The sequence below is a fragment of the Capra hircus genome, unplaced genomic scaffold (genome assembly GCF_001704415.2).
Source record: "Capra hircus breed San Clemente unplaced genomic scaffold, ASM170441v1, whole genome shotgun sequence".
NCBI classification, from domain to species: domain Eukaryota; kingdom Metazoa; phylum Chordata; class Mammalia; order Artiodactyla; family Bovidae; genus Capra; species Capra hircus.
Genome location: NW_017189782.1, coordinates 11,541 through 24,805, shown reverse-complemented (window position 1 = coordinate 24,805; position 13,265 = coordinate 11,541). Strand labels below are relative to the sequence as shown.

At 41.7% G+C, this 13,265-nt stretch overlaps 1 protein-coding gene across 1 annotated transcript; it reads right to left on the bottom strand.

Moving 5' to 3' along the window:
• Positions 1–617: 617 nt before the first annotated feature.
• LOC108634673 (zinc finger protein 280B-like) lies at positions 618–2,237 on the bottom strand (the record flags this gene model as incomplete). Its single annotated transcript, XM_018044735.1, has 1 exon — positions 618–2,237. A coding segment is annotated over exon 1 (1,620 nt), but the record flags the coding sequence as incomplete, so codon positions are not given.
• Positions 2,238–13,265: the final 11,028 nt, after the last annotated feature.

The window sequence follows — 13,265 nt, the reverse complement described above, 5'->3', positions numbered from 1 at the left end:
TATGCCTCTTCCTCAGCTGGGACAAGAAGCCACAGCTCTTCACTGATTAAATCCCGTGTCTGGTCCAAACTCACATCAGAGCTTCTCCATCAACTTCTCCACTGCACGCTTTCAGAGCCAGGTTATCTTAGATCAGCCCAAGAGGCACTTCAGAGAGTGACATTCACATCTGGCTATATAGCTGATACTGAGATCTTCAAGGCATGAAAACAGTTGAAAATTACGTTGCTAAAACACTCTACAGATTATATGTATAGTAGAGCTTTCGAACTTACAAGTAACATCAAATACCGAAATAGGTTGTTACTTTTCCTTTCTCCACTTCTCTCATTCTCTCTCTCTCACACACACATGCACACGTTCTTTTTACATGTTAAGACAATTATATGAACAACAGATAATAGATTTTTAAATAACATCTCAATATGCAGATCAAACAAAATTGTACTTCCTGTATTTAAAACAAAATCACATAAATTACCCATTGCTTTCCCTATATTTGATATTACTGAATAATGCTATAATTTGATCTTTTTGTTTTTAATGGGGTTTTTAACTTTGACCTAAACACTTGCATCAGACTTACTGAAAGCAGAATTAATTTTTTTTTCTTTTTTTGACCTCCTACTTTTAGATTTCGGGGGTGATGATTCAAAATCAGATGTGTTCACAGTAATGGATGCTATTTCCACCAATCCTGCTTGAAGGGGTTCCAGTGATACCTGAACAACAACTTTTGTTTCAGGAGACAATCCTTCTAGCTGCTTAGGCTTCTTAAACATTTGATGACACCGGGTCTTGTGTTCCCTTTTCTCTTTGAAAGTTAAAAACTGTAGCCGACATTTGGAACACTGGTGAAAACTCTTTTCCCAGTGCCCTCTATGATGATGTCTGTATGCTGTTGCAGTTTTAAAAATTTTGAGACAAAACGGGCAAAGTAAATTCTTAGTGTTTCCATGGCATGCTCGGAAATGTGCATCCACATCTGCAAAAAATGATGATCTGTCACTGCAAACCGGGCATACATAGGGCATTTCACCAGGCTTGTGATTGTCTTTCATGTGCTCTAAGAGAACCTGATCTGTCTCAAAGGACAACTCACAGATTTGACAGACTGCGGAGGGCCCCTGGGGAGTGTGGACACTTTCAATGTGACACTGCAGCTGGAAGGGAGTAGGAAACTGGCGGAGGCAGTGCTGGCAGGTGGTGTGGTTTTTCCAGCTGTCACCTCTCTGCCTCTCAAGTTCCAAATGGTGCTTCATGTGATTCATAAACTTGACATTTTTTAGAACTTTCAAGCAGCTGAGGCATTTAAACGCTGTGTGGGTCTTCGGTTCTGGCTGCCCAACTCCTATATGCTCTCCATAGTAGAAGTCACGAAGTAACACAATCAGATTTCCTTCTGTGGGATCAACAATCTTGTTTGGACTTGCTAAACTTGGAAAATCAGTTTTTGTCAGTCCATTTTCCCCTAAAGGTCTTACAGGCTTGCAATGAACACTGTCCTTTGGAAAAGGTGTCGGACAAGGTTCTCCATTCTGAGCATGGCTTAGTGAGGTATGGACACAGTCTGGTGTGCTTTGCTGAGTGGGCACTGTATGAAAAATACCTGAAGGGGAAAAACCTAAAGAATGTTCCCCTATAATGCCATCACTGAGCTTAGGCCTTCTGGGATTTCTGCTATTTGTTTCACAAGCGGAAATTCGCTTTGATACATGAGGACTTTTATTCATATCTCCTGCAGAAACTGCTCTTTCTACTGGATGCTGACATGAACTTGTGAAGGTAATCAAAGAAGAACATAACTCCTTTGAAAAGCAATTAGGCACTATCTGTGGTGAAATATTTTTCAAATCAGCTTGAGACGGAGGTTCAATAATAATAGGACTATCTGTTGATCTTGATTCAGAGTCAGAAACTGGCAAGACAGTCTTTGCTTCTGCGGTAGGAGTCACATGACTAACGGGCTGTAATTTGTGAGCGTTACCTCTCTTGAAGTGACCATACCTTTTTCTCCTTGAACAAGAACCTGGGGTATCTCTGTTCAGTATGTTTGAAACGACTGGTTTTGAAGCTGAGGTCATCCCAACAAAGATCACGTCAGCATCTTCATTTACATCTTCCACTCCAACCAAGATCAGTTCATCATCATCATCACCTACTTGTTTGGTTTCTCCCTCGCTTTTCCATAGTTCTGGCTCTTGTTCTTCTTCACGTAACATACATGGTCGTTCCATATTTTTAATACATTTTTATTCTTAGAGGGTGCGGTCACAAGTCCCAGTGCTTCCTTTATACAAACTGCCACCTACGTATAAACATACTACATATTAGTTAAGTACAGAAAAATGGGCTATTTGATTATCTCCACAACTCTACAGTAGTTATAAACACCCTTATCTTACAGATAAAGACACTGAGTGTCAACGAGGCTCAATGACAGCTGAAAAACCTATGACTACAAGTCTACATGGCTCTAGAATCATAGCTTCGTACCATCTTCACTGTAATCTCTTCTATTTAAAAAAATAAAGATTAAAAAAAACCAACACTGTTGATCATTAGGTGACATCACATGTAAAGGACGAGTATTTTTACAAAAAGCACTGTTGTACAGCGTTTAGAAACATGGACTTTGGAGTCAAAGAAGATTAAGTTGGAATTCTAAGTTAACCACACACCAGTTGCATCTTCTTGGGCAAATTTATAACTTTTAAATATGTTTCTGTATCTTAAAGACAAACATGCTTATTTCTAGACTTTGTAAAAGGCATCAGCTATTCAATGGCATCTTGTTTTGTAGTAAAATTGGAAGAAAATGTATCTTCAATGCACCTTACAACTGATTCACAAATTCTAATTTCATAAATGTTAACAAAGAAAATAGGTAGCAAAGTCAAAGTATAATCTATCTATACCTACTTAACAAACAGCATAATTCAATGTCAAGCACTTAACACAGGCCTAGGAAATTGAGTATGAGCTCTCTTGATAATCTCACCCCAATTCCACACTGATATATCCTAAATTTCTCCCTCTAATCCTGGCTAAACTGAAATCCCACAATGCTTCATCCTTTACACCACAGGTCTCTTCCCCACATAGCAGGCAAAGTGATGCCAGTATTTCTTGCATACCAATATCAGACAGAGACATCACACACACACACACACACACACACACACACACACACACACACGATATCCCTTATGAATACAGGTGAAAGAGTCCTTAACAAAATACTGGCAAACAATATCCAACAACATATAAAAAAGATTGTATACCATGATCACATGAGATTTATGGAGGTATGCAAAGTTGGTTCATTATATGAAAGTCAATCAACATTATGCCATTTTAAAACAATAAAACAAATAACACATCTGCCTGAAGAAAAAGCATTTCCCTGAATCTAGCACCTTTTCATAACCGGGGTGAAAAGAACACTTCATAATTAAGAACAGAAGAGAACTTTCTCAATCAAAGGGCACCTGTAAAAGACCCACAGCTAACATCATACTTAATAATGAAAAACTGAAAGCTTTCCCTCTAAGACTGGGAACAACACAAGGAAGTCTACTACACACTTTGGCTCAACATTATACTGGCAGTTCTATAACCAGAGCATTCAGGTAACAAAATAGAATTGTTGCTGTTGTTTAAAAAAGAAAAAAGAAAAAACAAAAACAAAAAACAGTCTTCAGAATGGAAAGGAAAAAGTCAAAGTCTATTGGAGATAACATACTTTTGTATATAGAAAATCTTGAAGAAAACACAAGTATTAGAATTAATATAAAGCTTGCAGAATAGAAGACACATATTTTAAAAGTCAACCACATTTTATACACTAGCAACAAATGTTGTTAAGTAAATACTTGAATCTACACTAGCATTAAAAAGAATACTTGGGAAGTCAGGAAGAGAAAGACAATAGATTCTTTTTAATGGCTGAGTAATACTCCATTGTGTATATGTACCACAGCTTTCTGATCCAGTTATCTGTTGATGGACATCTAGGTTGTTTCCATGTCCTGGCTATTATAAACAGTGCCGCGATGAACATTGGGGTACATGTGCCTCTTTCAATTCTGGTTTCCTCAGTGTGTATGCCCAGCAGTGGGATTGCTGGGTCATATGGCAGTTCTATTCGCAGTTTTTTAAGGAATCTCCACACTGTTCTCCATAGTGGCTGTATTAGATTGCATTCCCACCAACAGTGTAAGAGGGTTCCCTTTCCTCCACACCCTCTCCAGCATTTATTGCTTGCAGACGTTATATGAATCAATTCTAATGAGATGGATGAAACTGGAGCTGATTATACACAATGAAGTAAAAAAAAAAAAAAAAACACCAATACAGTATACTAACACATATATATGGAATTTAGAAAGATGGTAATGATAACCCTGTATGCAAGACAGCAGATGAGACACAGATGTATAGAACGGACTTTTGGACTCTGAGGGAGAGAAGGTGGGATAATTTGGGAGAATGGCACTGAAACATGTACACTATCATGTAAGAACTTGCCAGTCTATGTTCGATGCAGGATACAGGATGCTTGGGGCTGGTGCACAGGGATGATCCAGAGAGATGATATGGGGTGAGAGGTGGGAGGGGGGGGTCAGGATTGGGAACTCATGTACACCCGTGGCGGATTCATGTCAATGTATGGCAAACCAATATAGAGCTGTAAAATAAAAGAAAGTAAAAATAAAAATTAAAAAAAAGAGAAAGACAAATATCGTATGGGATCACTTACATGGACTCTAAAATATGAGACAAATGAACTTATCTATGACACAGAAACAGACTCACAGACATAGAGAGCAGACTATGTGATTACCAAGAGGGGAAAGGTGGGGCAGGCATAGATTGGGAGCTGGTGATTAGCAGATGCGAACTATAATATATACAACAGACAAACAAGATCGTACAGTCTAGCACAAGAAACTATATTCATAATTTGTGATAAACAATAATGGAAAAGGGTATGAAAAAAATTGTGTGTGCATATGTGTGTGTTTACATATGAAGGAAAGGAAAGGACAACTGTTGGCAAGCACGTACAGAAACTGGATCCTTGTGTGTTATGGATAGATTTTAAAACGGTGCAACTGCTACAGAAAACAGTTTAAAGGCTCCTCAAAAAATTAAAAAATAGAGCTGACACATGATTCAGCAATTCCACTTCAGGATATAAATTCAGAAGAACTTAACATGGGGTCTTGAGATATCTGCACAGCCGTGCTCACAGCAGCACGAAGCACAACAACTAAGAGGTGGAAGCATCCAACTGTCCATCAAATGTGATATATACCTACAATGAAACATTATTTAGCCATATAAAGAAAATTCTGTCACATGCTACAACATGCATGATCATGTCAGACATCAAGCCACATGAAATAAGGCAGTCATAGAAAAACACAAATACTGTTAAGTTTCTACTTGTATGAAATAGCTAACATAGTCAAGTAATAGAACGATCGAGTCCATGGTCTAGATAAACAGGGAAGAAAAGAGAAGTTGTTGTTTAATGGGACAGGTGGTGGCTACAGTTTCAATTTTTCAAGATGTAAAGGTGTCGAGATCTGTTTCATAACAATGTGATAAGGAATTCCCTGGTAGTTCAGAGGTTAGGACTCCACAGTTTCCTATCAGGGGCCTGGGTATGATACTCAACCAGGGAACTGTCATTCAAGCTGCACAGCACAGCTAAAACAATGACAACAACAACAAAACAACACTGTCAATATGTGTGTGTATATGTGTTAGTCACTCAGTTGTGCCCAACTTTGCATCCCCATGGACTAAAGCTCACAAGGTGCCCTTCTCCATGGGATTCTCCAGCCAAGAATACTGGAGTGGGTTGCCATTTCTTTCTCCAAAAGGCTGATGAAAGTGTGTGAAATATTTAGCATGCAAAAATGGTTAAAATGGTAAAAATTTAAGTTAGATGTTTTCTACAACAATTAAAAAAAGAAAAGCATTTAACAACCAGCAAAAGAATTTGAATAGACATTTCCAACTCTTTGCAACCCCATGGACTGTAGCCTATCAGGCTCCTCCGTTCATGGGATTTTCCAGGCAAGAGAACTGGAGTGGATTACCATTTCCTTTTCAAGGCGATCTTCCCGACTCAGGAATTGATCCCAGGACTCCTACATTGCAGGCAGACACTTTCCCTTCTGAGCCACCAGGGAAGCCCCTAGCAAAATGTAAATCAGTCTCACTGAGATACTACTTCACACCCATACTACTTCACACCCAATCAAAATGACAAATAATAACAAGTGCTGCAGAGGATGTGGAGAAAAGGAATTTTCAGATATTGTTGAGGTAAATGCTGTAAAATGGTACAACCAGTATTGCAAAAGTGGTTTGTCAGTGCCTCAAAAATTTAATATAGAATAGCCATATGATGCAGCAATATCCCTCTTTTGTATATATCCATAAACACTGAAAATGTTCAGTCCATGCAAAATCAGTATTCACAGCAACATTACTCACAATAGCCACAAAGAGTACACCATCCAAGTATTATCCATTAATTGACGAATGGATAAACAAACTGTGCTATATGCTCAGAATGGACTGCATGGAAGCCATTTACCATATTCAAATACCATATTCAGCCATAAAAATAAATCAAAAACATTCACTGCTATACAGCCATGAATAGGAGGAATCTTGAAAGTACACAAACTAGGGGACTTTCCTGGAGATCCAGTGTTTAAGACTCTCCACAGGTTCCATCCCTGGGCTGGGAACTAAGACCCCACATGCCATAGAGCTAAATAAATAAATATTTTAAAAGAAAATATGACATCTGAATAAAGCCAGACACAAAGGTCACACATTGTATGTGGGAGAACTGCAGGTGGAAGAGAAGCAAGAAAGAGAAGCACTCTGTAATCCAAGTGAAACATTTTTTTCAGGGAGGAGGAAATGAACTACTGTGATAAAGGCTGCCAATAAATTAAATAAAATAACAACTAAACATTGACCACTGAGTTAAACATTTGAAATTCACTTCTGGCCTTGACAAAAGTGGCTTTAAAGGAAAATGAAAGAACTCGAGATAACAAAGTCTAGGAACAACTCTGCAGAGATCTACAATAAGCAAATATGAAATAACAGGAGCAGAAACAAGATGTGTCACCAAAAGATGAATTTTTTACGACAGGTCACATTATAGTCAGTCTGTTTGCTGATGGGAACCATCCAGAGAAACAGAAAACTTAATCCAGGACAAAGAGGAGACTTGATAGGATATCAAGAAATGAGTAGGTCTAGAACTGAGTAGATCAAGAATTTAGTAGATCAAGCCGGAGAGCACACAAGCTGGAAAAGGCAATGGAAACTCACACCAGTACTCTTGCCTGGAAAATCCCACAGACGGAGGAGCCTGGTAGGCCGCAGTCCATGGGGTTTCGAACAGTTGGACACGACTGAGCGAATTCAATTTCACTTTTCACTCTCATTCATTGGTGAAGGAAATGGCAACCCACTCCAGTGTTCTTGCCTGGAGAATCCCAGGAATGGGGGAGCCTGGTGGGCTGCTGTCCATGAGAATGCAGAGTCGGACACGACTGAAGCAGCTTAGCAGCAGTAGCAGCACACAAGAAGAGTACACAAGCCAAATAATTTGCTCACAGTAACAGAATTGAGATCATATGAAAAAACGGCTGGCATAGTGGATTAATGGGTATGGTAACCAGCCTTCAAGTGAATCGAATCCCCTGATATTCCCACCCCTGTGTAGTTCTCTCTCAATCTATCACAGGGTTGACCTGTGAGACTAAGCAAATACAGAAGTGAAGATGTGTAACCTCTGAACAAAGACTCTGCACTTTATCATGGGTGCAAGTGCTTTCCTGAATCACTCATTCTGTGAAAACACAGCAGCCTCCACAAGAGAAGCCCCTTGCAGAGGCCCACAGAAGCAGGAACTGAGGCTTCATGAGTACAGCCAAGTGAGAGAGCTTAGATTCAACAAGCTAAGTCTTCAGAGGTTGCCAAGCCAGACAAAAGCTTGACTACTACCTCAGGAGAGATCCTGGGCCAAGAGATAACAAGTGTTAAGTTCTTTCAAACTATTCACTTTTGAGATCATATGTACAACACAAACATTTCAAGTTATAATACCATTCACATCATACTTACACACAGAAGAGTTCTCCTATAAATATAGCAAAAATTAACACACACACACACACACAAAACAAAACAAAGCACGGAAAAACAGGAGTTGCCTGGCAGTCCAGTGGTTTGGTTAGGACTCAGCCCTCTCACTGCCAGGATATTCTGTTCGATACCTGGTTGGGGAACTAACAGCCTATGAATCCACACGTTGAAAACAAAACAAGCTGTGAAGTTCAAAGCTGTACCAGCAAGATAAGTATACAACACAGCTGTAGGCACAAGTTGCTGGGCATAGAGCTACCTATGATCTTGTTTACTTGCATGAAATCAACTCAGATGGTGCCTCGCCTCCATCCAGTAGAGTTCACTTAATGAAATAAAGCCCTTAAGGGTACAGAAATGAGCAAGTAATCCCACGTGAACATGTTAAATCACCACACATTTTCTCTGAATGAACCACTTGATTCATTTATTCATTTGGCCATGTTGCTTGGCTTGTGGGGTCCCAGTTCCCTGACCAGAGGTTGAATCCAGACCACTGCAGTGAAAGCCCAGAATCCTAACCACCAGGCCACCAGGGAACCCCTACACCTGCATTGCTTTGCTTTCATAGCTAAAACCTTACGATATGTGCATTGCCCCATGTTAGCCTCACCAAGTGGTAGGAGTCAGCTCTACACAGCTTAAGACCCATGGTGCTCTTACTTTTTTTCTTTCAAGAAGGCAGGAGAAAGCAAGTCACCCTGCCTGTTTTTAAGGTTGCCACTCAGAAAGCTGCAAACCTTAAACCATGTTTGCCCTAAAGTCAGCACCCGCAATCAGGGTAATCCCCAATCAGGAATACTCTCTCTCAACAGCAATGTGTCAGCCCACGAATGAACGGAGAGAAACGGAAAGTAAGAAAGCCACACCTTTGTCCCTTATTGTAAAGATGTCTGTCACCTTACCTCAGGGCCCCACTGAAATCCTGAGCGCTTGAGACCTCCCAGGCAGCAAACGGTCACATCCTGGGGACAAGCAGAGGGAAACGTCAGGGTGAGTCACCTGTTCCGGGAACATTCTATCCCCCCAGGCCCTACCTGGTCCTACCCTACGGATGCTGACCAGGCGTCTCACACTCAACCAGAGCAAGTGATTGAACTCCTTTTCCCTGAGCTTCTTCCTCCCACCTCCCTTCTCTCAGTAACAAACAAATACCTCATCTGCCAACTTCCCGAACCAAAGGCCTGAAAGGGACGGGGCAGCCTTGGAGTCTGAGGAGAGGCCAAGGAAACAGGAAAAGGACCAAAGCACCAGGGCAGTGAAGAGGCCACTAGATCGATTTTTTTTTTTTTTTTTTCCGCAGCACCCGCCTGACTGTGCCCGGGTGCAGAACCAGTTTGGGCCGTGAAGATTTGTGCTTGTGTGTTTAAATACATTAGGTTCCACAGGAGAGCTGGGGGTGGTGCCGGGGGCCTGTGGCCTAAGAGGCCCTTTCCGAGAGCTGGCTTGTCCCATCCCCCAGGCAAGAAAGCTGCTGAAAAGCAGAGCCTGCCCAGACTAGAGAGGGGACAGGGCGAAAGGTGCTTGAGGTCTGTGGGTCCTGCGACACGCTCCCTCCTCAGGGCCCACGGGCCCTCACCGGCCGCCCCGCCGAGCAAGGCCTCGTGCGAGTGGGGACCAGAGAAACCCTCCCTTTAGCCATCAGGCACCGCTTTGGCTGAACCATGCTCCAGTCCTTACCGTTCTCCGTTGGCGGAGGAGTCAGAACTGCCTGCGGTTCACCTGCCCTAGGCAGTTCCAGGATTAAGGCTGAGGAAACGAGCCTGAGGGGATGAGGCCTCCTCAGGTCTGGGGCGCCGCCTCAGCTCCCCCTATAGGCGAGCGGGCTGCCTCCGATGATTGGCTGCCAGGTGTCGGCGCCTGCAATCTGATTGGCCGCGAGGCCGAGTTGGGCGCATGCCCGGGCGATGAACCCTCCCCCCCCACACCCGGTAAAAGCACCCTGTGGGCGTGGGTCTTGGGTCAAGACCCACTCACTGAACGCGAAGAAAGAAAAAACAGATGGCACAGGGCTGAGAACAGCTTCCAAGTCTACCAGGGGAGTCCAGTGATGGTGTCCAGCACTCACAGCCCTCAGTGGTGACCTCCCTTAAGCAAGTTCTTTGCTTAAGCAACTTGACTGTACAGTGGCTCTTGAAGCCCCTCCTCTTGGAATTACATTTCAATCAAGGCAGGGAAGCCTGCCCCTCTTTTTGCACTGTCTATTGTGAGTTGAGAATGAGCTTTACTTTTTCTTCTTCTTTTTTTTTTTTTTTTAATTTCAGAGCTTTACACTTTTAATGGCTGAGGAAAACCGAAAAGAATTTTATTTTCTGACGTGAAAATTGTGTGAAATTCAGTTTTCGGAGTCCTTAAAGTTGGAACAGGGACTTGCCAGTTTCCTTGGTTATTATCTATTGCTGAAAACTTAATCGCCAGTGATCATATTCGCAAAGCCTAAAATATTTCTTTTTTTGGCCCTTCACAGAGTCTTTTTTAAAGGCCCTGTTGTTCTGGAAGTCTCCTATTAGTCATATGGGAGAATAAAGTTTTGGTTTTGTTACAATATTTTCTTCTCTATTATATTCATTTTTCATTCTTTACTAATTTCATTCCTTCATATCGCTATGAGTTTGTTCTGTTACTCTTCTTTACGACTTTTTGAGATAACTATTTGTAGCTCTCATTTCTCTTATATCTAATGCTATATATTTACCTTTGTTGTTTACTGGAATTTGTTGTTGTTGTTCAGCCCCTCAGTCATGTTGGACTCTTTGCAACGCCATGGACTGCATGCAGCACACCAGGCTTCCCTGTCCTTCACTGGCTCCTGGAGTTTGGTCAAACTCATGTCCATTGACTTGCTGATACAATCGATACATCTCATCCTTCGCTGCCCACTTCTAGCCTCAGTCTTTCCCAGCATCTAGGTCGTTTCCAATGAGTTGGCTTTTCACATCAGGTGGCCAAACTATTGGAGCGTCAGATTCAGCATCAGTCCTTCCAGTGAATATTCAGAGTTGATTTGCCTTAGGATTGACTGGTTGGATCTTGCTGTCCAAGGGACTCTCGAGAGTCTTCTCCAACACCACAGTTCAAAAGCATCAATTCTTCGGCACTCAGCCTTCTTTATGGTCCAGCTGTCACATCCATACATGACTGCCGGAAAAACCATAGCTGTGACTAGATGGACTTTGTCAGCAAAGAAATGTCTCTGCTTTTTAATATGCTGTCTAGCCAGCCTCAGACTGTTGCTGGTGGAGCAACATAGAGCCTGAGTGGTGTGTGCCATGAGCACACGCAGGTGTTATTTGTTTGCAGCATCCCTGCCTCCCCACAGCGCGACTGAACAAGGGAGCCTAAAAAAAAAGTGTCCACCACTGCCCTCCATATTAGGACGAAAATCAGACACTGAAGAGACCAGCAAACAGGAGAAATTAAATGGAGGGAATCGCCTTGTGAGTAACCCCACACTGCCACAACACCAGAGAAAGGGTCAGGAATATCTTTACTATTTTTACGATCAGTTATTTTTCTTTTTTCTTTCTTGTTGATGTTGTTGTGTGGTAGTTTTTTCTTCTTTTCTTTTTCTTCATCTATTTTTTAACTTTTAAAAATATTTAAGTCCTCTGTTTATCCTTTAATTTTTATTTTCATAACCTACTATTATTTAAAAAAGAACTATTGTTTAAAGCAAATGCTGTATATAGTCTTTGTGTGGTTTTTGTTGTTGTTGTTGATTTAATAATTCTTGTGGCTTTTATTTCTTCTTCTTCTTCTTTTCTTTAATATTGAATTTTTGAAAATCCAACCTCTACTTTAGATTTTTAATCTTTGCTTTTTGGTATTTGTTGTCAAATTTGTACATTTAAAAACCCAAACTTCACTACCCAATTTTACCTGAGAGTGAGATTACTGGCTTAACCACTCTCTCCTCCTTTGGACTCTCCTTTTTCTCCACCAGGTGGCCTCTGTCTCTTCCCTCCCCCTTCTCTTCTCTACCCAGTTCTGTGAATCTCTGTGTTCCAGACGGTGGAGAACACCTAAGGAACTGGTTACTGGCTGGATCTGTCTCTCTCCTTTTCATTTCCCTCTTTTATCCTCCTGGCCACCTCTGTCTACTTCCTCCCTCTCCTCTTCCCTGTGTAACTCCGTGAATACCTCTGAGTGGTCCAGACGGTGGAGCACACATAAGGAAGTGATTGCTGGCTAGCTTGATCTCTCCTCTTTTCATCCCACCTCATCTCATTCCAGTCACCTCTTAACTACCCCCTCCCTCTTCTCTTCTCATGTAACTCAGTGAACCTCTCTGGGTGCCCTCAATGTGGGGAAACCTTAAATCTTAAACCTAGATGTTTTATCATCGTTGCTGTATAGGTGGAGAAGTCTTGAGGCTACTGTAAAAATAAAACTGAAAACCAGAAGCAGGAGGCTTAAGTCCAAACCCTGAGAACATCAGAGAACTCCTGACTCCAGGGAACATTAATCGATGGGAGCTCATCAAATGCCTCCATACCTACACTGAAACCAAGCACCACCCAAGGGCCAGCAAGTTCCAGAGTCAGACACACCACGCAAATTCTCCAGCAACACAGGAACACAGCCCTGAACTTCAATATACAGGCAGCTCAAAGTTACTCCAAAACCATTGGCATCTCATAACACATTACTGGTCACTCCATTGCACTCCAGAGAGAAGAAATCCAGCCTCACCCACCAGAACTCCAACACAAGCCTCCCTAACCAAGAAATCTTGACAAGCCACTGATACAATCCCACCCACAGTGAGGAAACTCCATAATAAAGAGAACTCCACAAATTCCCAGAATATAGAAAGGCCACCCCAAACGCAGCAATATAACCAAGATGAAGAGACAGAGGGATACTCAGCAGGTAAAGAACAGGAGAAATGCCCACCAAATCAAACAAAAGAGGAAGAGATATGGAATCTACCTGAGAAAGAATTCCAAATATGGATACTGAAAATGATCCAAAATCTTGAAATCAAAATGGAATCACAGATAAATAGCCTCGAGACAAGGATTGAGAAGATGCAAGAAAGGTTTAACAAGGACCTAGAAGAATAAAAAAAGAGT